At 37.4% G+C, this 24,812-nt stretch overlaps 1 protein-coding gene and 1 pseudogene across 1 annotated transcript in view; both read right to left on the minus strand.

The window, feature by feature from the left end:
* Positions 1–8,871: 8,871 nt before the first annotated feature.
* Positions 8,872–15,721, minus strand: LOC103012408 (elongin-B-like; annotated as a pseudogene).
* A 228-nt stretch (positions 15,722–15,949) lies between these two features.
* Positions 15,950–24,812, minus strand: part of ZPLD1 (zona pellucida like domain containing 1) — a 39,810-nt gene continuing 30,947 nt past the window's right edge. The window contains exons 7-10 of the mRNA XM_007163992.2: positions 23,982–24,153; positions 22,794–22,902; positions 17,405–17,434; positions 15,950–16,988 (exon numbers count right to left, since the gene is read on the minus strand). Coding sequence (XP_007164054.2) covers positions 16,813–16,988; positions 17,405–17,434; positions 22,794–22,902; positions 23,982–24,153 — 487 coding nt within the window. The 3' untranslated portion in view covers positions 15,950–16,812. The remainder of the gene's footprint in view (positions 16,989–17,404; positions 17,435–22,793; positions 22,903–23,981; positions 24,154–24,812) is intronic.

Here is a 24,812-nt window from a genome sequence, read left to right on the forward strand (position 1 = left end):
GGAACCACGGAACCCAGAAGAACATTTTGACAAATGGGAAAAAAAAGGCAATGCCTTCTCCACTCTGATTTAGTTTGTCAGTCAGGCAGTCTGCCAACAACAAACTTATTTGTTTTGCCCAGCATAATTGCTAATTTGAGGATGAGTGTATTTTCTTTTTCCTTCAGTCCATCTATTCTTATATTTAAGCTGGGATTTAAAACAGGGGTTATTAAGATCATACATTCCTCACAATAAAAGATGACTAGTTTTTATTGTCCATAAGGCGAGATGCAACTGTAGCTGATGACCAATTTCATTCATGTATTTAGAAAGATGAATGGCTCTGGCTGGATTTTAAAATCCTTAAAGGGACAATGCTATTTATCCAGATAATTACTCTATGAAAGGTACAACGGAAACTTATAACAGTATCTTGCCCACAGCTATCAATACTGTGGTCCCCAAATGACCCTTCCCATTACATCTTCTGCAGAGTTCACAGTGATTTACATGAAGGATGAAAGAAGATTTGAGAAGCCTGAAGCGATCCTCTCAATGTTGCCTAATTGGTAGATGTGGTAAACACTGATAATCCTGCACGTTGGTGGTGTTGAAGGCCAAAAAAGTATTTTCTAACTGCATCTTTCAATCTTCTCACAAACGTCTCGCACGAAAACGCAGTTTGGGGCTAAACAGAACCACAAAATATTGGGGTAGAGATAGGATGCACAAAATGAGGAGAATGGCCATTGATAAAATGCTGTGTTGTTCTGTGATGAATTTTCACCTTACTCTGAACACCAAACTGACCAGGTCAGGCTAATACAAGTCATCATCAAATGGCAAAAAAAAATTCAGAGTTATAGAGGTGCTTTTTGTTGTTGCTATATGATGGTGAGGATGGTCATAGGTCTTAGTAAAACACTTCCGAACAAAGACTCAGTCCACAGTTGAACTTTGGTTTTGGGAGAAACTTTGTTCTCCCTCCATCTTTCATCCATGACCTTCACCCACCATTTTTATCCTAGTGAATTTCAGTTAAAATAAATATCAAAAGAATGTACAGCCTAAGAGGAGTACATGGAAAAAGAGAAGGAAGCATCAAAGCCAATCTCTCTATCCGCTGCGGGTTTGGGGGATTTTTTTTAAATTCAGCTGCTGCTCTATCTTTTGTTACTCTATTCCTTTACTACAACTTAGTATTAGCAAATACATCTATAGAGAAAAAGACAATACTTTTTCTCCTGATTTAGCACCTTCCCTGTGAAAGATGTTCCACAAGGCATTGTGGAGGGTTGAGGGAAAATAGCAACCCAGTCCTTGCCCTCCAGACTTCTCAGATTAAGTTGTAAATGGCAAACTAAGATAAAAGGGTGAACATGAATACAGTCTAGAAAATGGAGAACAGGTTAGGGAGAGGTTGATTCCCACCTGGGAGATCCAAGAAAGCTAAATTAAAAAAACAACAACAACAAATTTTAAGTAGAGCCTCAGAGGACAGGAATTTAAGTAGTCAAAAGAGTAACAGACCATTCAATACAGAGAGAAAGTATGCAAACATTTTTTAACCAATATTTATCCAATTAAAGAATTAACTAGTATGTATATAATGGAATGTAAATTGGTGCAGCCACTATGGAAAACAGCATGGAGGTTCCTTAAAAAATTTTAAATGTAATTACCATATGATCCAGCTATTCCACTTCTGGGTATTTATTGAAAGAAAATGGAAACACTAACTCAAAAAGATATATGCACCCCCATGTTCACTGAAGCATTATTTACAATAGCCAAGATATGGAAACAACCTAAGTATTCACCAATGAATATAATGTTATATCTCAATTATACCTCAATAAATGTAAATCTTTAAAAATAATTAACTTAATAAAAGTTAACTATTCACATAAGGCAATGTTGGAACAAATTTAGAGGAGGACATCTTCTGAAGTGCTGGAGAGCAGAGTATTAGTAGCATTTTAGGGGAAATGTCTGAAGACAAGGTTATAAAGAGAGACAATGACCCACTTTGGTAGATTGTTGTCCATCACGCCTACGGGTGATAGAAAGTATTTGAGGAAGGGAGTGATCTAAAAAGAAATGCTTTAAAATGTACCTACAGCAGCACTGTTAAGAATGGATTAGAATGTGTAGTGAATTATACCAGTTAATAAATTACTTTAGTTCTGGTAAGTTTCAGTAAAATATTAAAAATAACCAATAATTCTTTAGTGTGTTAGAATTTACAAAGTTCTTTCACTCTCGCATACATTCTCGTTTGAATACAGGCTGATATAGGGCAGAAAGGTAGGACTAAAAATAAAGCACAGATACAAGACAGAGGTTGAACTGAAGGATCTGACTGCTGCCTGAATATGGACAATGGGAAAACTATCAAAGGACTTCGGTCTGAGTTGAGAGCTATTCACCACCATCACCACCAACAATGTATTGAGGACATCCTAAGTCTTAGATCCTGTGCTAAAAATTTATATTAGATGATCTCATTTAATTCTCACAGCTATATGTGGTCACCCCATTTCATAGATGAGAAAGCTGAGGTTTAGGGAATATTAAGAAGTTTGTCCATCACATAGCTGGCAAGTGGCAGAGCCAAGACTTGTCTGAATCCAAAGCTGTCAACCACTTTAGCTTGTAGTAACTTCCATAATACTGGTCAGTGACAGGCAAAGAAGCAAACTGTTTATATCCGTATAACCTATGTAAGATATGCAGATCTTATAAAGAACTTAATTTGACTTTTTTTAGGTTATTCATTATTTGATTCAAGAATAAACAGTACTTTCTTTTAAAAATGAGCTGGGAGCCTTGTCAGAATCGATTATAATGGCAACAGATCCCATTTAAAGAAATTGGCAATCTCTTGCCACACTAGATTTTAATTAAAAGGGTGTACAAAAAGTGGGAAGCTTTCTGCCAAAATGCTGTAGCATCATAATAGAGTCACCTTCACTTCTGGACGTTGTTACATGGAAAATCCTCAAGTGTCAAGGAAAGAAAACTATTTTCCTTTAACCACCTATTCACATATGACAGTATCTGTATTCCCAAAGTTATTATATGCAGTCACAAAGTAATTTCCAACATGCTCGACTTTCAGCACTCTTGTACAAACTATTGTGGGGGTTTCTTCTGGAGCCTAACCTAAATCTTTCTGGCCAGTGGGACAACTCAGAAGGTTACTGCTTTAATCCACTAAGTGGCCCTTGATGGCATGAAGCAATTAATGACTTGTCCAGAAGTACCTGGTGATAGCATCAAAAATAAGAATGAAACTTTCTATTGTTACATCTTTTACAATGTGATTTTTATATAAGTGTACATGTGTACACTTCAGATGGATTCTCTATGATTTTATTCTATGCTGTGCTTGAAATCATAGGCCAGTAAGTAAGGATTTATTCTTCTCTATGTATTTCATTTAATTACACAATTACATTCTCTAGAGAGAGGCTGTATTTGAAATGACCTAGGCAAAGGAAGGTTTAAAGGTGGAGAGTCATATTATTATGAGCGCTTACAGTTCCTAGTTAAAATGACAAATCCACTCAGTTACATATATTAAAGAAATGATGAGCATCTTTTTTCACAAAGTAAATATTATCATGTTTCTCATCTTGTCTTTCCTTTGTATGGCGTGTTACTTATTTTATACATAAATTTGTCCTGGAGTAAGAGAGGAAATAAACAACAGTATGCGTTAAAACGCTTTCTTTCCACAGAAAGAAAGCACTAGCAGCAGGGAAAAGCCTCTTTAAAGAGTATTGTCATTTTGGTTGAGCAGGAAATGAATCTGCCACAAAGGGTTGGAACCCACTCTGATAGAATTGAAGGTAATTAAAATCTAATGGTAGAATCTAACCATTTAAATTGCAATTTAAATTGATCAAATAGGATTGAAATCAGAATACTTGACAACCTTAAAATGGGACTAAAAGAGATTCACTGTGTGCATGTGAAATGTTTGCTTACTCTGGATTGAAATGAACATAGCATGGATGAAATGAAATAGTCTCTAAATTTATAAGACTTTTCAATAGTAGAAAAAGATGGTTGTGAGGATTTGCATCTTACAATATATAATGACGACAACTGGCATAAAATTAAAAGCTTTCAATTACAAACAAAAGATGATTAGGTATTTGCTATTTATGAGATCTTATTATTCTAGCATGTATATGTTATTCCATAAAGTCTGAAGATGGGAGTTTTAAAATACCAAATTACATTTATTGCTGGCTTAACCTAAGTCTTCATGGTTAGGCTTAACAGTTGCTCTCTCCAAGCACAGACAACTTAAAGTTGCAATGCATATGTTTCCACATGTAATTATACTATTTTTATTAAAATGTTAATATATTAAAGTAGTTTGATGCATGAAGCAGAAAAAATGCCAGTTGCATTTCTTACAGGAAATTAATAAAGCACAGTACGGAATCTAATAGAAGTTTAGAGAGATTATGATTTGCCAAAGTGAATGTCAGTCTCCCAGCTTCTTGTTCAACTTTCTTTCTAACATAAAACCAATTCTTACTGCTTTGCATATTACCTGAGACCCTGGGTACAACTTACTTTGTTATCGACCACCAGATGTTCAGTGTTGTTGAGGATATTATGCACTGCAGCTGCATCTGTCAGATTCCATCTTGTTCCAGATGACCAGGAAGAGGGTTTTCAGGCCTCACTGGCCATATAAAATCTAGGTCTCTGAACAAGGCTGTGAATTAAAATACACTGAGAGAATAAGTACTAACAATAAAAGACAGATATGGGTTAAATCAACTTTTATTTTCTATTTCAAAAGCCTTCTTTTAAATTGAAATTGTTTTCTAATTAAGGATTCTTTTCTTGGTTGTATTACATTTATATGTACAGCCCCCCCCACCCCCACCCCCACACACTTACATGCATTTTTAAGAACTTTAGTTTCCTGAGAATTTTGTGACTCAAGGAAATGAATGCTTCACTCATAGTAAAAGGCTCAACCACCACATAGCATAATCACATGACCTGAAGGGAAATCATTGTACCAAAGGAAAAAAAGTTCCAACAGAAAGAAGAAAACCTAGGTCTCTGTGCATTAGGTTTACTGAAATTACAGACAAGCAAATGTTCATGAAAGACAGTGTATTTATGTATTTTTCCCAGAGAAATAATGTTGAAATTGAGAGCTGTGTTCTTGGAAAGAGACTTGGCATAAAAGCAAGGCTAGCTTAGGCCAATGATATCATAAAAAAAAGCATAAAATTCTTCCATATATTTAATACTAAAATTCTGCTGAGAGTCCAATAAAATGAGCATAAATATCCTATACACACTGATTATACAAGAGGGCACTCTACTCTATAAAGGCTACATGCTGCACATAAATAAAATTGTGCTATAATACAAATTAAAACTACTTAAAATTAATATGCTAGTTATAATAAAGATTAAACATTTAATTAACAATATTTTTGCTTGCCTTCTTAGAAATTTTATGATTTGAATGGACTGGGTCACTTAAATTGCTGTCTAGGGAAGTTTGAAATGACTCTTTTTCTCCTCAATAGATTCCCTGTCTTGACGCACATGATCCCGGCTGTAAGATTCTGAGACTGCTCAGCAGACTATAGCGTAAGAGAAGTAAGCACGGTTAAGAATCCACATGCACTGGCTCCCCTGGAGGAGGTCAACCATCTAAAATTAAAAATCAAACCTGGGTCAGACTTAGACGTGATCTGGGCTGGTGTAAAATTCCATGGGGGAGAAGAGACCCCAAAGAGGAATCTTCCAATACTGGTGACATCTTTGGTCAGGAGCACTGCAGCTCACAATTCTAGTTTATAGCAGGACAGGACCTGGTAGCAACTGATAGGAGTAGAGGCAGAGAAAAGCGCTGTGCAGGCTGTCAGGAAAGTGACGAACAAGTCAGGGATTAGAACTGAAGTCCAGTCATGAGAGGTGACAAATAACAGGAGAGAGTGCAGCCTGATGGACACACAGATGTCCAGGGAGTTCCCAGAGGTCCAGAGGCAATGAGTCTGAGAAGTAGCAAGACAAACTTAAGACCCTATCATCACAACCCTGATGGAGAAGGGGCCCCTATTACTGCCAGGTTCCTTGGCTCCAAAATGGATCTGTAGTAACCTGCAGTTCAGCAGCCTGAACCTCTAATATCATTCAGTGCTCAAAAATCGAGTTCTTGTTTTCAGAGTGTAATCTTGGTGGTAGATAAACATTCTTTCCAACAAATAAATTTGGTAATATACAACACATTTACAGTAGTGTCTAGAGCTTTAAGTTTTTGAAAAAGAGGAAAACCTTCTGAACTTGGTCCTTCTACTTATTTATTTCATACTTGTTAAATAGTTTGTTCTTCTCACTCATCTCATCCTACTAAGAGCATGAAGGCTGCTAAAGAAAATACAAATAAGAAGCTGGGGGATGTGTTTGGAAAGGAGGAGCAGTAGTTGTACTCCTCTACCTTGACTCTATGCTATTTGGGAAGGTGTTTATGGTTTGATTATATGTGTAAGGTCTTGAGGCTTCTCATTTCAGTTTTTAGAATCTCATTTACTATCTCATTTTATTTACAACACTCTAACATGGATACAGAAAGAATTATTATTATCCCTGTTTTACAGATTAGGAAACTAACTTGGAGTAGAAGTGGTAAATGAAATGTCTTCAAAAACCTGAGGCAGAGATCTACCCATGCTCAAGTCCTTTCACATAGTAGATCTTCAAAAATATTTGCTGAATGAATGGGTGAGTAGATGATTTTTTTCCACTAAAGTACTATTTTTAGGGCACAAGTAGGATAAGGAAGAAAAGTGAAGTTACAACAGGGCTGAGGAATGAGGTTAACAGTAACAGCTAACATTAATGGCATGCTTACTCTCTGTCAGTCATTTGAGAAGCACCTTATACTCATTTATTCCTTAGAACAACTTGTGAAGGTAAGTAGTAGTATTTTTCACATTGAACACATGAGGAAAACACAAAATATATTTCAGAGCTGGGATTCAAACCCAGGTATGCTGACCCACAGTCCATGCTCTTAACCTCCCACCACACTATGTAGAAACAAAATTAAGTCAGAAATCACAATAACGGCCAAGAACAGGTGCAACAGTGAGGAAATCAGGATAAGTGGAAGCTCTAATATCTACCAAGTGCCAGGCCTTTCCACAGATTATCCCTAGTCCTCAAATTAACCCCAAAAGTTGGTATGAGAATCTTCACTTCATAGATAAGGAAGCTGAAGTTCAAAGAAGCTAAATGACTTCCTCAAGGTCATACACCTAACAAGTGACAACTGATTCAAATCAAGTCTTTTTGATTCCAAAAGCACAGGGTTTTTCTATATAGAATATTTCTAGAGACCAAATCTACACAATCTAGACCACAGAAATCTTCCATGTCCTGGAGCATTCTCTGTCTTTAAGGAATATAGTACAGAGGAATTCAGGGATGTTCATGTCTTTGACCAAAGAACCATCTTTCTTGATCTGGAACGTTCATCCCTTCACTAAGCATATAAAATACTAAACATAGATAATAAACAAGGAGAAATGAGGGAGAAAGTACACCACTGCCCAGCCAGGTCTGGTGAATCAGCCCTGGTGATCATAAATGATGGGTAAGTGTAACCATTTGGGTCAAAATGCTATACATAATAGAGGATTTCATAATAGAGGTGTATTTCCAGCTCTAGACACTAGGTAGTATGGCTCCTTCTTTCTGTTTGGGGATATACAGATACTTCCATATATCTATGGTGATCTCTTTTCAGCTTTCTGGAATTGCCTTCAGTCTTATTCCAGAGCAGTGGTTCTCAAACTTTAGCATGCAGCAGAATCAACTGGAGGGCCTGCTAAACAGAAAAAAGGGGACTCCACCCCCACAGTTTCTGATTGAGTAGATCTGGACTGGGTTCTGAGAAACTGCATTTCTAACAAGTTACTGGGTAAGACTGATGGTGAGGGTCAGGGGATCATACATCCAGGACTAGGGTTCTAGAGTTATTGTAAGTTTCCAATTTATTTCTCTTTACTCCAAACCAACGCCGGCCATAATATATCAGCTCGCAGGAATGAGCAACCTGTTTTACAAGCAATGTGCTCAAATTCCTTGACTTCAAGGCCCCCAGGAAGCTCTAGGTACTGATTTGCAGAGCTTCTGCATTTCATAGTCAGTTCCACATTTTCCCAGAGCATAGAAAGCACAAATAAAGATGATATCTAAGATAAAAGTTAAAAACAATAATGCCTATACCTTTGCAATTTATGCACAGGTCCTCAAAACTCAATTTCGTCCTACGTGGTTTAGATTCCCTGGGCTAGCCCTGCATAATCAATATAATCTAGAAAGCGTCACCTAATCAATACTGTAGAACTTGTTCATTTATCTGCCAATATCAGATAGAAATAAGGTTTTGCTCATGTTTTGCAAATGAGTTTTTTAAAAAATTATTTTCATAACTTCACTGTGAGCCTTAGACTTTTCTAGTTGTCAGAGCTCAGCTAGGGAAAGCTATAACTGACTGTTTCATTTGACAGTTCCTTTGGAACAATTATTTAATGTGAGCATTATTTAAATGTGAGAGGAGAATGCATATATCTTGGTGTGGTTTTAAAATTTACCCTCAACATCTTATCTTCCATTTACATTTAAAACAGCACATTATTCTTTGCTTCTTGGCTTCCATTTAGAGTTAGCACAGAGTTCAGATATTGGGAGAAGTCATTTAAACTGAAGAGCGAAACATGATAACACATTTTTCTTTCTTCAGATGGGATTAAGAGAATAACCTCTCTTTTTTTTCTTTTTTGGACACCCAAATATCTTTTAAGGGGGGGGAAAGGGCAGTGGGGGGAGGGTCTCTCACTGCACATCTTGTTCATTGGGGCTGCTTCCTGAGTCCTGCGGCTTCATCACATGCAGCAGCTCGGGTGGGTTGGAGAAGGGCTCGATGCGCAGGGCCTCAAATGCTTCATCTGCTCGGAAGGCTAGTCCCACAGTGGCTGGGGCCTGAGGCCCTGCTGTCTGGCTGGTGAAGCCACACTCGCCCAATGTCTTACCGTCGTCCAGAAGCTTGTCGTCCTTGTACAGCCGCTCGCTGCTCGTCCAGCGACCGCCCGAGGATGTCCTCGACGATGCGCTTCAGCTCCAACACGGTGCTTGACTCCTTGGCGTCCGTGAACATGGCATTCTCGTGAGGAACCCGTCCCTCAAGGCTGCTACTTCTCCCTCTAGACGCTCCAGAACAGCCGCGCTCCGCCCCCTTCCCAGCAACCCGGGCGCTGGTCCCAGCATGCCCCACGCCAGGGCGGCCCCACCCTGCGCCCGCAGGGCTCAGTGATTCTCTTAATCCTATTTAAAGAAAGAAAAGTGTTGGTCTTAAGCTGAGGCAAAATGTGATCCCTTTGAACTCTATAGTTGACAATTTAGGAAAAACCACACAGTCCTCAAGGCATTATTTCAAACCCTCTGGGTATATACAAAGTTACTTACACTGGTTGCCATTTTGAGGAAAGATCCCTTTTTGAGGAAAAAATGTAACTCGAAAGAGTTCATGGGGGTTTCCCTGGTGGCGCAGTGGTTGAGAATCTGCCTGCTAATGCAGGGCACACGGGTTCAAGCCCTGGTCTGGGAAGATCCCACATGCCGCCGAGCAACTAGGCCCGTGAGCCACAACTACTGAGCCTGCGCGTCTGGAGCTTGTGCTCCGCAACAAGAGAGGCCTCGATAGTGAGAGGCCCGCGCATCGCGATGAAGAGTGACCCCCGCTCACCGCAACTAGAGAAAGCCCTCGCACAGAAACGAAGACCCAACACAGCCAAAAAAAAAAAAAAAAAAAAAAAAGTTCATGAATTAGCGCAGGAAAGCTGCTACAACCTTTCTCCTCAAACCTGGAGGAATTCGGACCTTATAGCTGTATTTCCAATGGAGTCCTGACCACCCTTTCCAAGGGATACTGAGTAGGGCATGGAGGGAATACCAAGAGTCTCCAAAGCAATTATCACTGTTCTGATGAGGTGATGGGGTGAGGCGAAAATGCACAGGAAGTGGTTATTTGTTTACTTCAAAATATGAGTAGTGTTCAACTAAAGGGGCTGATCTGGAGAATTTCTGTATCTGTTTCATATGCCAGGCAGTGACATTATACTTATTCTGGAGATTGCCTTTATGTACAAATAGCATTCATTACATGCAGCTTTTGTCAACTCTAAAGGGCAAAGGAAAAACAGATTATTAGTAAAATAAAAAAAAAAATAACACTGGTATGTATTTTTTTTCCTCAGGGTGAGAGGGAAAATGCCTAGATGTTGTTTTCAAACATTCCAGCCATCAACTCCAGAGAGCATGGACGAACATAATTTTCCCCGATGACAATAATGAAGATGATAATGCTTTTCAGCATTTCCCAGAGCATAAACTCGGTTTGAGTGTGAGCCTGGCTGTGTGACTATAACGAATGCTAGTGATATGGGAAAAACAAATGCACAAATGAAAAACAGTGAGTCAGATAGCTCATTCGTTGCTGTCAATAGAATCCAGAGTTCCCCAAATCTGCTTAGTGTCTGCCATTGTATAATCTTAAGTGCATTGCAGACCATTTGCATGTTGAATAAAATGTTAGAATTGCTTTGGAATAAATAAAGCAGTTGCATTTCCACTGTCTCTCAGAAAGGTTTGGATTTTTGTTTTCTTCCTACATGCTCATTAGATTAAGTGCAAAGAATTTTTTTTTCAGTAGATGAAATAAAGTTGAGAATTGATGCAATTATGTCAATAATATAGACAAAACACTTTCCTCAACTTCCAAATTACCAGACCACTAAAATTACTTTCTCATTTAAATTATCTGGATACTTTCTCAAAACAAAAAAAAAAAGGAAAAGAAAAAAGAAAAGAAAACATTCTAGAGAGTAGTAGTATAAGAAGATTAATATCAAAACCAATTATTCTTCCTAACTGACCATAGTTAACTTTTCTATCAGTTTCCTTCGTGTCTTTTTTCTGTGTGAGCTCATATTATATATACAGTTCTGTATTCTGCTTTTTTCTTTTCATGTTATAGCATAAGCATTTTCCATTTGGGTAAAGGCTTTTTATAACTCACTTTAGTGTTTACATATCATTATAGCACAGCAAAGGACCATAATACATCTAAGAATTCTGTATTTGGAAACATTTAAGTGGCATCTAATATTTTTTATTAAAAATAATAGTGATAAACATCCTTGTACAGAAATCAATGTATCTCATGTTTCAAAGCTGTGAGTAAATGATGACATGACTTGAGTAACATAGGTTTGTCAGATCCTCTGATGATAGCTGGGCATATGGACACCCACAGTACATTTCTGAGACACCTGTGCTGGTAGTGTGATGATGTGACTAAGTTCTGGCAAGTTAAAAATGAGAGAAAGTCTCCTGTGGCAGCTTCCAGGAAATTTCCTTAAACTATTGACGATGTGTGTATGTCCTTTGCCTCTGTTTTTGGACCTTTCTCCATTTTGGATCACAAGACAAGGGCTACAGACCAGGGATGGTGAAGTGTGAAATAAGAGAAATTCTCATTATGGATCCATTGACAAACTGGAAAGAAAGCATTAAAGTTTTGATAAATCTTTTAATGAGATAATGAATCACCCGTGTTCCATATTGCATTTTTGAGAGTGAGGGTGATGCAAAGACTAATTGTGATTTATCTTTATAGAATTTAAGAGAAATAACTGGGTTCAATTCTCTCTCAGTGGGCATTCTGCCATCTCATTTTATGAACAACAAAATATATGTTAGCAAAACAATAGCCTTTAAAATAAAATCAGTTCCAATCCCCAAGTGGTAAATAATTTCTAAAGTTAGAAAACTACAGACAAAGGGAGAAATGGCTTCAGGACCTGTATAACTTTGAGCCAGAGTTGCGTGAAATTGTCAAACCCAAACTCTCCCGGGATCTTCCAGTGTTAGTTGATTAGCCAAAGGAGCAGGATTATTCAGTAATAGATTGTGCTTTGGGCATTGCTAATACAGCTATGCTCCTGATGAAAACTAACCTCAACATTTGATCCAAGTTCCCTTTGACTAAACCTCCATATAATGATGTCACTTCTCTTTTCAACATAGAAAATGAAAGGGAAAATTGAGATAATTATGTTGGCAATTTAAGTAAAACAAAAAATATACAGATACTTGAGGCAAAAGGGAATTAGAGGTTTGAACTATGCAGATAACAATCTGAGTTCTCAATTTCACTTCACCAAGAATACAAAGCATTTTTAAATGTAGTTTATTGAACAGAGATTTCCAAATATTGTGTCTAATACCCAAACCAATTCTCTCCTTGCTATCTCAGCAAAAAGTGGTATTAATCAAGGCAATTTTAGTTCTCCTGTATTATTCAAATTTGTAAAGATCAGGCAAGATATTCTCACAAACATGAAAGTATAACTTATATTTATCCAGTTCCCACTTCCTTTGAGTCTCTGGAGGAGACAAGTCACCATCATGAGAAACATGGGTAACAGCTACCAGAGATTTGTTTTTGTCTTCTACCAGTGAACTCATGCCCTCTGAGAAGCTGCCTCTCCTCCCAGGGTTCAACACTTGCCTTGTTTCATTTGCCCCCTATTATCTCTGCTTTGCTGTTTTATGCTTTTCACTGCTTCTGGCCTGTTGTCACTGCTGATGACATCACTCACTCCGCTCCTTGGCCACCCGCCCCCTCAATACCAACCCTGCAGGATGTAGGTCCAGTCAGTACTTTGATGCCAGGCCTCCTTCTGCCCTGTTTCTCATGATAAGGAGAGATAATTCAGCATAATTTCCAAGCACATCACTGCCCACCCACTCATAGCCCTGTCTTTTCTCTGTTTGATCCATATTTTTAGCTAATATAAAAGAGGACCCTCTGCTCACAAGCCCTTACCTCCAGACATTAAATATTTCAAAGTAATTTCAAGAGGAGATTATCAAATTTTGTAATATTTTTATTTATTCATTCCCTTAATGTGGCTGGGTTCATTAGGACATTTTATATTTTAGTAGTGTGACACATAATAATGGTGTGTTTGCAAGTTTACCAGCTGTGATGGTTCATTTTGTGTCAACTTGACTGGGCCACGGGTTGCCCAGACATTTGTTCAAACATTATTCTGGGTGTGTCTGTAGGATGTTTCTGGATGAGACCTAACATTTGAATACATGAGTAAAGCAGATTGCCCTCTCTAATGTGAGTGGACCCTATTTATTCAGTTGAAAATCAGAATAGAACAAAAAGTCTAACTCTCCCATGACTACGAGAAATTCCTCCTGCCTGACTGCCTTTCCAACTGGGACACTGGTTTAGTCCTTCCTTTGGACTAGAACTGAAATAAGAGCTCTTCTGGGGCTTGCGCCTGCTGGCTCTCCGTCTGGAAACACATCACCAGCTCTCCTGTGTCTCCAGCTTGCCCACTGCAGATCTTGGGACTTGTCAGCCTCCATAATAATGAAAGCTAATTCCTTAAAATAAATCTCTTTATATGCATACATCCTATTAGTTCTTTTTCTCTGGGGAACCCTAAGACGCCAGCCAATCCTGGTACTTATTTTGTTTACTACCCAAGTATATACTTTTCTAAACTACAAATTTGGATTGTTTTGTATTAAATGTCTCCCTGCTTGTAAATAATTGAGGAACTTCATTTTCAAAAGCAATTGATCTATGGTCAGCTTGCTGTTTTCCTTATAAATATAAAATGAAAGCAAATGTGTGCTAGCCTAATAGCCTCTATCATCTTGACAGAAGGTTCTCCATCCTGTTACAGTTCTCTCCTGCCAAGTGCTCTGAGAATCCTTCAAACTACACCTTGTGTGTGTTCACAAACGTCTCCCATATACTTCTTCTCCTGCTCTTTTCTCACTTCTAGAAGTTCACTGCCTTACATTTTCCACAGCTAACAACACCCCTTCGTGGATCATCATGTCTGTCATGCTCCCAAAGCTAAGTGCCAATACTTGAGGACCCAGACTAGTACTCAGTTCTGGAAGATTGGATTCTCCCTGAGTGAGGAAAAGGATTTTTCCTCAACTCTTTGTCATATTCCAAAACAAGGGGTGGCAGCCAGATCCTGACGGAACTGTCATGAGAGACTATGCAACTCTGGGCAGAAGCTGAGCTCCTGTCTTTCCAGTTTTTACTTTCCCCTCAAAGTTTTAAAAATTGTAGGCTCAGTTTTAGTCAGAGCTCAGATGCAAGGTAAAGTACTTCTTTACCCTCAGCCGATCTCATGAATATGCTCCCAACACAGGGCTGCGGAAGTTCAGCGTGGAGAGGGCAGTCTTCATCTAGCCTAGAGCTACTGCCCTTCCCTGTTGCATTAGGCAGCTTATTTTAAGTTTAACCTTTCTTAATGTTTGTGAAAGTAGGAACAGAATGGTGAGAGAAGGATGGAGATATATCTTAAAAACAAAAAAAATAAAAAACAAACAAAAAAATCACTGTTTTAAAGATATCACTTAATTATTTTATTGAACAATCATCTTTTACATGTCATCAGACCTTACCCCTGAAGTGCAAAAAACAGTTTGAGGTATTAAAACTGAAGGAACATTTGCACATATTTTGTAAGGTTTTCACACTATAGTAACTGGAATATTCAGTATAACTAAACACTACATATAACTGCAGGTTTACAAGAACAACGCTATTTAAAGCAAACCTGGTTTGTCTCATTATAGCTTTGGACATCCCACTTATGTTATAAAGGTGGCAAAAAATAATATGAGATTTAAGTTGCTTGCAAACTGATATGTGCATTATTCAGTTTTAGAAAATGGTGTATAGAATTTAACGGGTTAATAGCTGAAACAGTAACTATCCCCAAAGCACAAAAATCAAACTGACAAACCAGTTTCAATGATATAATGTCCTATTCACAGGATTTAATCCTTGGATCAATGGCAATTCACTTAAAGTATCTGAAATAGATTTACCAGAATATTTCAATACTATCCCTGTACATGGAGGGTCACATAAGTAGCATGGTCCATATTTTTTTCTGTAAGATTTCCCCCTTTAAATTAGTAAATAAATTGCTAACACTGATAAAGTTCAGAATGGTCACTTCAAAGTTATTTTGAAGTAACATGAGGAAGAGGAGATTGGCTTTTTAAGTATTTGTTAGACTCTGTTATATTGAAGAAATTATCAGGAGACTTTTCAGATCCCATTTCCCTCTGACTGTGTCTATACCTTGAAAGAGAAAGTTGAAGCAATTATATAGCTAATTAGAGTAATATAAATACTTTCTTCTGAACTATTCAGGCAAATTAGAGAAAAGGTATTTTTTTGATTTGATGATTGATTTAATTATTAACATCAGAGCATAGACACTTCATTTGAAACAAATCTAAGCTTGCATAGTGATTTGCATGTAGTGTAGTAAAATTAAGTCCTGAATAATAGGTCACAAATGTTGAATAACAATTAGTCTCTACAGCAATTTCTACAGTTATAAACAGCACTTCTAGTAGCTGCACATGCTAGGTTCTGGTGTTTGTCATTGAATTGTTTTATTTGTTCCATTGTGTAGATAGATTGAACAAAGGGAAGCTTGATTTTTTGGTAAGAATATAGGCTTAAAACTTGGCTTTTTAAAATTTTTTGCAAAACTGATAAAAAATAAAATGCTTCTTGCAGTTTACTATTAGAGGAAAATACTGTTTCTTCCATGGCATTCATGACGCCTTAAAGGAGACACCTGCAAAAGTAGGCCTCCTCCAGACTATATGTTTTGTCTACATCAGAAATTTGTAAGGAAAGCGACATTTTTTTTCGTGGAGACTCCAGCAAAATTCTGCAAAAACATTTAACCTGTTTCCTCTTTGTTCTAGGAAAAAAAACGGAACTTAGGTTTTTAAAAAACCCCATAGGAATGCTATGCTTGTGTGTGGGGACAATGTCCTCTCCCACAACTACTGTTTGTTTTCTCACGTATTTGTTCCTGAATTAAGAATAATCTTTGCAGTCTGGAAGCACAGCTGCAACAGCAGCTGAGTGGTTTACTTGGGGGCAGAGGGAACACGAGTTGATGTTCTCACTTGAATCAGGAGAAAACGCATCACAGATTCTTCTGTCAAATGAATAACGACCTAGTGTCAGTATCCTTTAGAGGTTAACGACTATTTTTAGTGTTTGCTACACAAATGGATGCTCCCTCCAGGTTAGGATACAATACCCAAGAGTTGTATTTTTTTTTTTTCAAATGAATGTTTTCAGACACGGAAATCAGCCAAAAACACAGGAGGTCATAGAATGAGAAATTAAATCTCAGGTGTCCAAATTGGCTGGTCCAATTAAAACCTATCCCCAAGCTGCAATTATCTGGAACAAAACAAAAAGCAACTTTCATTTCAGGACCACATATGCAAATCTAAGGGCCATCACAATGGCTTTTAATGCTTAGGGGATAAAATGCAACAAATTTATTTTTTTTCCTATGGTCACCTTTTATCTATAAAACCAATAACCAAAAGAAAATTGAAATGAAATGAAATAATGACAGATCCTATAAGATCTAAGACCTGAATATTGTTTGCTTATTCTCAGTATACCCATGGGTGTCATACAAACAGGGCTGACCACAAACGTAAGTGACAAGAGCAATATTATCAAAATTCTCTCACTAATGTCATGCTAACAAGCTACACTGAAATCTATCAAACCTACAAATATCAAATGCTGGCTGGCATTCAATTCAGATAGAACACTGACTGCAGTCACACACTGCAGAGTCAGTGAAGCCTTCTCCCGAGAGCAGGAGCCTGTGACAGTCAGTCAAAGACTGGGTTTCGTATGCCATTCAATACCAGACTGCTGGGTGCCTTCCTGTGTAGAAGGGCCAGTGAGCACAGGAGGAGGGAAAAGCTCACGACTCCCAGAATGACCGTTCCTGATATCAGTGCGCTGGTGATGGCGTTCAGCTGGAAATGAGGTTCGTTTGGAGAACCTGAAAGTAATAAACACGCACAGTGGGAAGGTCCAGCATCAGATTTAACTCACCTTATCCCAATTTAAACCTGCAAAGCATCTGTCATCAGTATCTTGTAGAATAACAGCATGAGACAATTATGCTACAATTTATTTGACTATAATTCAATTCAATACCCAAAGGATTGTATGGTTTAGAGGACTGGTATCCCCCCGGCAGCCAAAAACAGTCACCTATAAAATGCTCTAAAAATTGACCAACAGGTTGCATATGAGTTCAGAAATCCTCAGTGAACTGTTATTTAAAATATAACAAGCTTGTTAAACCAGAGCTCATTATTTTTAGTTGATTACAGTCTTGTAACTAATCACCAAAAAATACTTACCATTTAAAAAAATTATACTTTAATTTTCAATATATGTTAATTATCTTACCAAGCTGTGAATTGTTGGTTGGAGTCTCATCTGGGGGGAAGAAAAGAAAAAGAAAAGCAATATTGTGTCTCCAAATATTTATCTATGTCTGTTATAGTTCTATAATTACTTTTTACCTATATGTCCCCTCACCTTCACCCACAGGCTCCCTGGGAAAGGCAATAACGAAAGTCCCGCTAAACCGTCTGCTTTCTCATTTCCTGTTCCATGTGTCCAAGATTTCATCATCTATCTATTCCTCCAAGCCCACACCCCGCCACTGCCCTGGGCATACAAATAAAATCGTAAAACATACTGCTCTGTATTCTTTCCTGCTGACTTTGCTTCATCATTATCTCTCCAGTCAGGTTAGTGGGGGCAGTAATTGTTAACAGCTATTACATTTTTTAAAGCCCTATAACCTGCCATTTATTATTCTTTTATAGAGAAACATTCATTATTTAGTGCCACTCTATTTTAAGTGATGCCAATTTGTCCATTATAATCTGCAAAAGACATCAAGTTCCAAGAAAATAAATTCGTACTTAATAACTAAATGAAAAGAAAAATCATTCCTGAACTTGAGTTGCAGTTTTATTTGCATCTGTTAAGTAAAAGACTGAAGCCATTGATTTTTCACTTTTCCCTGACAAACATAATAGATGCAATGAACACATTCACTTGGTTTCCCAGTTTTTGTTACCCATTTTGTAATCATATAGCAATTAACCCTTGAACATGCACAATGAGTGGATTTTATATTTGTGTTTAAATACATGGGTGTATATGTGCCTGTGAGTGTTTGTTATTTGAACCATAAAATGTGTGCAGTTGGCTGTTTGATTCTGGAGTATAAATACTATTACAATTAATATGTGTGTAATTTCATACAGTTTACAAAGTGCTATCTCATATGTTATCACATTTAATTCTCATAATTGCCATATGGTTTAGATATTATTGCTGCTCCCATTTTACAGATGAAGAAACTTTCATCTGTCACAGCCTCCATGATAAAGTAAACATAAGCTTAAATAAAAGATCAGTTTCAGAGTCCCTTTTCTAAAATAATATAAACTAGCAAGTGTGGAAATATTTTTAGTAAAAGAGATAAATATCTCAAACTATAAAACTCCAGGATTAGTATTTGAAATAATTGATGGGAGAACCTGGTGAGATATTTATAAAACACCTGATGCCATTTCTTTTCAGACATATGAGTCTTGGCAGAAATGATGGTTCTGCTGTTTGATCCTGAAGTACAATGTCCAAAATAAATAGAGCACTCATTCATAGGATTCTTTAGAATGGTGCAATGCATTGCTATAGGACAAAAAGAAAAAAAAATACAAATTTTCATTATAAGACGCCCTTAGGAAAATCCTAACCTCCAACCAGTATCATCCTACAAGGACAATAGCTTCTCATGGAAATAGACAGGATGTATGCACTGTGATTAATTCATCCAAAAGATCTGAGTGCCCCTTTCCCAAAACAAGCTGCCTCACTGGAACATGGAAGAGAATATATAATGCTATAAAATTCCTTTTTAAAAGTTATTCTTTGTTTAGGAATTACATTTATTTGCTCTTAAAAAAAAAGGCTTCTATTAAAGAATAGAAAGTTTCCTCCTATGTATCCCAAATTAAGCAAAAGTTCTATGATTGTATGCCCCCACTATTTTCTGCAATTTCAGGTTAACAAAAGAAGTCAGAATATCCACTCCTCTCTTACATTACCAAAGCACTTTTGTAAGAACAGCATCCCAGCTGTCATCTACAAGGACTTGGCTGTGGACAAAATCTCTGTGTGGGGACAAAGATGCCAAATGGGCCACATCAGCTGCAGGCTCCAGGACTCTGAAAAACTGAAAGCATCCTACCTTTGGTAGATGGCTGAAATCAGAGTGTGTAATATTTGAATATTGTTTGGAATTGTACTCGATACTGAATAAGCTTAGCGAGAATAAATTTATCTGTTATCTTCTGTTTCTGGTGTCCTGCAATGTTAGGATCATTGCAATTAAAAGAAAATCAAAGAACTGTCTAGAAAAGGGAGGTAGAGATTTTTCAGGAGCTTTTTGTCACCACACACTTCTATTTTTCTCTCGCACCAATTTGGTCTTATACACATGTACACTAAAAGAAACCGTATGGAATTCAGACAGATTGGAATTCTAAACTTGGTGAGCTCTTCAAAAAACATATAGCTAGTTGAGGACCCACAGGAGGAAAGTGATAGCAGCAATACCACAGCTGTTTAAAAGCCAGAAGTGGAAGATAAATTGTCATTCTCTGCTTTTCTCTCAGATAAGTAGCTGAAATAAATGGAAAAAGTGAACATCAGTGCAAAGATATATGCAGAATGAATATTTTTCCTTTCTAAGCACAAACTATTTTTTTAAGTCTTCAATTTACCTATGTGGTAAAATGAACCACATATTTCAGGTTGAGAGCTTCAAAACTTTTTACTCTCCACTGGGTCATGTTCGTTAATAGTCTATCTCTACATTTGAATTCTAAGATTCCCCAAGGGCAAAGACTATGGCCTGTTCTCTATTTTATTCCCAGTTCCTAGCAGAGTGGCTGTCCCTGTAGGGGCTAAATAAATATGCTAGAATGAATTATTCAATGAAACTCAATGACACTAGTTGGACAAGAGTTTGGCTTGAACTCCTCCATATGAATTTTTGTAAAAAAAAAAAAAAATCAGGTACTACTATTTTCCAGTGATTATACCTTTAAATTTCCAGGATTGTACCCCATGATAAGCATTTCCCTACCGAATAGTTTTAGCATTTCAGAGCTTAAAATAAGAACATTTCATGAATTTTGAGGATTTTGAATTCTGAGGATATGAATATTTTCCTAAGTCAACTAAAAAAAGGATTAACAATGTTGGGTAAAAATAACCACAACGGATTTGACTTCATTAAAGTAAAACAAAACAAAACAGGAGTTCTGAGGTTTAACAACTTATTAAACCTGATCCAAGACAGATGTCTAGGGGAAGGCGTGGTTCAGTGAGTAAACAGAGCAAAAATTCCAAGTATCAGAGAGCTTTGAAGAGAACAAATCAAGCCTGAAACTGGACTTGTCTATGAAAATCAGCCACAGGATCTGCAGAGATAAATTCTAGCTGAATTAAGGTAAAAAATAAAGTAAAACTAAGAGAAGAAGGTAGACCTGGTCATTAAGCTGGACATTAAATTTACATAGAATTTGCCTGTGAATGGCTATAGCTTGATTTCTGAGTTGTATTTGTATGGAATTTAAAATTAAAAAATTTTAAGGATATTATAGTATTATAATGAAATCATTGTTACACATGGTCCTCTAGGCAGTGAGGCCACCATGATATCCAAAAATAAGGACCATCCTACTGCTATTTATCAAAGTTACAAAAAAAAAAAAATCCACAGAGAGAGAGAGAAATGAAGGAAGGTTAACCATTATCCTTTGGGGGCTTTACCGGTGGAGAGACCAAGATGACTAGGTGACTAGTGCATTGGGAAATAAATGTCATCTTTGAGGTGGAAACAAGTCGAAATTGGAAAGGAAGAAATCCAGGCATGACATCAGAGGTATTGTTATCAAAGGCATTAGCTCTTTGAGGTTTTAACATAGATATTTCGGATGACTAGACGTGATGTGGAAGAAACCTATAAACCTGGATAGCTGGTGAGCTACAGTAGGATTAGAAACTGCTGCTTGGTAATCTTTACTGGGATTTGGAGATCTTAATAATTTTGGTCTGTTTTAAAATTATATTACAGTAGTAAATTATTTAAAATTTGTAATATTTAAATTTGATTTCGTCCAGGTAAGAAGGAAGCAAAGAAGTTAATAAGGAGGAAGAGTCATCTACTCAACATGGACAGAGAAATGTCACTTTCAAGGTTCTTTTCTTATGGCAAACTGACTCCAGATACGCTCCATAGAAATAAGAATATTTTTTATTGTGCCTACCCAAAAGCATTCCTAATTATTGGCAGCAAGAGCTGAGTTTCCATGCAGTGTAATTCTATGAGCTATTTCCGACAGCTAGATAGAGATAAGGATTGGGCCTCTGACAAACCACAAACCAGTCATTTTCAAACCATTCAAAACATACCAAACCCTCAGGGAGTACAGACTAAGTTTGAAATTTTATATTTAATAAATTTCTGCATTATTTAAAGGGCCTCTTAGGCTTTTAAAAAAAATACTAATATGTGTACACAAACACGAAGGAGTGACTAATTAAAGCAATTGTCTGGATTTTTCAGGCCCAAATGACTTTTGCTTAATTACCTCTTTCAGACAAAACTTTCTTTTCATTGTGGGACAGGAGGCCCACAATTGAAACATAATAATAGCCTATGGCTATTATAAAATAGAGAAAAATTATTAGCATATAGTCCAAATCAGGATTCTGCTTTCCCTTTTTAGACAAATTTAGAACCATAGAGTTAGAAAGAATCTGAAAGCCTACTTTTTCAAACCCTTTATTTTAAAAAGAAAGAAAGAAATGTTTGCCCAGAGAAGTGGAGGAAAATCCCAAGTTCCACAGCTTATTAGGACAGAAGCTGGAACTAGAACCAGCTTTTCAGACTTCAGTGTGTGTTGTTTACAATGCATATCTGTTTTATCCAACTGATTCTGGATATCTCCAGGTTCACGCTTGTAAAGCAGTATCCCTTTGGAGAGTGTGTGTGTATGTGTATATGTATGTGTATGCACATGCATATACAAATATTTGTATACATGAAAATGTATTGTATAAACAATTGTGTCCATTAGAGTCATGAGCACAAATGAGTGCACTGGTGGGCGTATTTACATACTATTACAATTCAGGATCCTGGGAGGAAGCAAATGGTATTCAAACTAGCAATTTAAGGAGATTTAATAGGACTATTTTTAAAGATGGAGGGAATTCACAAGAGAAAGTCAAGTTACCTGGGCTATGGGTTAAAGGGAGAGTTTCCAGAACTCTGAGAGTAGTTGAATGGAGAGAGTTGTCTGGTGGGAGCTGTGTGGACTTCACACCCAACCTCTGACAGCGCCACCTATTGGCCAAGTCCAACCAGAAACTACTTGGCAAGGCAGCCAGAGAGGGGCTGGGAAGGGCAGAGTGGATCCGGATGGGCAAATGAAACATGTCCAGCACCGTATACTTTGTGTGTGTGTGTGTGTGTGTGTGTGTGTGTGTGTGTGTGTGTGTGAAGGGAAATGTGGTAAAGACAATATTTCCCTTAGTAAGTTGAATAAACAGGAAACTACCATGAAATTAAAGTTGTCTAGCAGTTTATCTTGTCTCACAGTTAATTAGTGCTCTTTAAGAATCACTTTGAGTTCTCCTTAGAAGCCAAGGAACAAGCCATTTTGGAACCGTCTATTACTACACACAGAAGGAGGAGCGCTCTTACCACTCCGAGTAATGATGGGCCCTGCAGAAAGGACAGCATTTCCAGAAGTGCTCTGGGGGCTCCAGGTGGTCCTCCTCCCCGCATCTCGCCTTTCTCTGTGGTCGCAAATCTAAGGAGTTAAGAAAACAAATGAAATTCCACACCGGCACAAAATTGTTTCTTTATGACCATTTGGAAAGCAGATTCTTTTAGAAGAGATACCACATGTTTAATTTTATTCATTTACTTCTGTGCATTTATTTAATTACTTTGCATATAACTGCTACAGTATTTCTTATCCTGGCTTGGGCCGCATTTCTTATTTCCTCCCGTTGTAATTGTGCATTGCCTCATTAATTTACATAGCTCAATGGCTCCCCTGAAAAAGGGCTGTGTTTATCAAACTTTTCTACTTTCATTTCTCTCAAGGCTTTAATAAATCTTTCCCTGAAATGTTGGTCAGCACAGAGCCAAGGAAATGTGCACAGAGCCAAGGAAATGTGGAATCTCCATTTAACCCCAACTGATATAGCTACTTAGGACTAAAGCAATTAATGATTGTGAAGAAATGCATGAATTAGAGCACACATATAAACACATTAAAGCTATCTCAAATCAAAAAACATGACTGCATTTTTCTCAGGTTAATATTGCTGTAACACTAGGGGGCCTACTGTCTAGATATTCTACTCTGCTCCATAGCCCTACTGAAGGATTGGAAGTTCCCTGGTTACTCTGTTTCATGTGTCTGTGACTTTGACCATCCTTTGGCATGGAGTGTCTCTTATACTCTTGATTTTGCCTCTTTGGGGTTCATCTGTCTTCAAAGTCATATCTCTTCCACTGAGCCTCCCAGCCTCTCCTGTTTCATCTCTCTCACAATGATGAATAATGCCTTTTACTACAGCCCATATATATGTCTGCCTTTGCACCATAACATTTTGTCATATTTTATTCCATGATTATCTCATGATCCTAAAGGATAAGCTAACTGAATTCAGAACTCATTCATGCATCTCTGTATTCCCAGTATAATGCTTGGCACAAAGCGGCATTCAATAGATCTTTCCTGGATGAATGAAAAAATTGTACTTCAAACTATTTGACCTGATGCATATCCACTTTCTATGTAGAAATTAGTTCCTAACACTTGATAACTTTCAGCTTAGATCAATTCAACAGTTCAGAATAAAGTTGCTAAAAACATACTGGCATAAGGAAGGGGCAGTCATCAGCTCTGCAGAGCTTGGTAACACAGTGCAGGAAGACAGTGGACATTTTCTGATTCTTGTGTTTCACAAATCGGAACACTTCAAAGGAAAAGCGGCCCTGCTGGCTCCTGCCGTTTTCAATGACGGTTGTTTGAGGATCTTTGTCACAGCTACACGTTAAAGAATGTGAAAACGATATTACTGGAAAGTACCAACCCACCGTGACTTGTAAATTAATTTCTGCAGTATTAAGAGTACCCCATTACATTAAGAGATAACAAAATTATGTCATGTTATAGATACTTAATAGGAGAATAAACTAACTCAACAGATATGTAAGTGACCTAGATCACAATATTTAAGCAGATCAGTTTCTGATTATAATATTATTATCAAATTTTAGAGGAATTATACTTTCATATGGTTCAAAAATCCAAGCAGTATAAAATATATATAGTAAAAAGTCTCTCCCCACATCTCTGCCCTTGTCCATGCTCTCCCATGTCCATACACAAACCTGCCCGTGGTGACCTCACATGTTACTGCAACCTCACAGGGCATATGCAAATAGAAGCAGAAGCAATATATTCTCAATGTTCCCCCCTTCTTAAACAAATGATAGCACACTCTCTATATTGTTTTGTACCTTGCCTTTTTTTAAATTTAACAATGTATCTTAGAGGTCTTTCCATATCAATATTTAGAGAGCCTCCTTCATCTTTTTCCACAGTTGTACACTATTTCATCATGCACACGTCACAGTTTATTTAACCTGTGCCCTATTTATGTACACTTGCATTGTTTTGAATCTTTTGCATTTTTACAAAGT

The sequence above is a fragment of the Balaenoptera acutorostrata genome, chromosome 4, assembly GCF_949987535.1.
Source record: "Balaenoptera acutorostrata chromosome 4, mBalAcu1.1, whole genome shotgun sequence".
NCBI lineage: Eukaryota > Metazoa > Chordata > Mammalia > Artiodactyla > Balaenopteridae > Balaenoptera > Balaenoptera acutorostrata.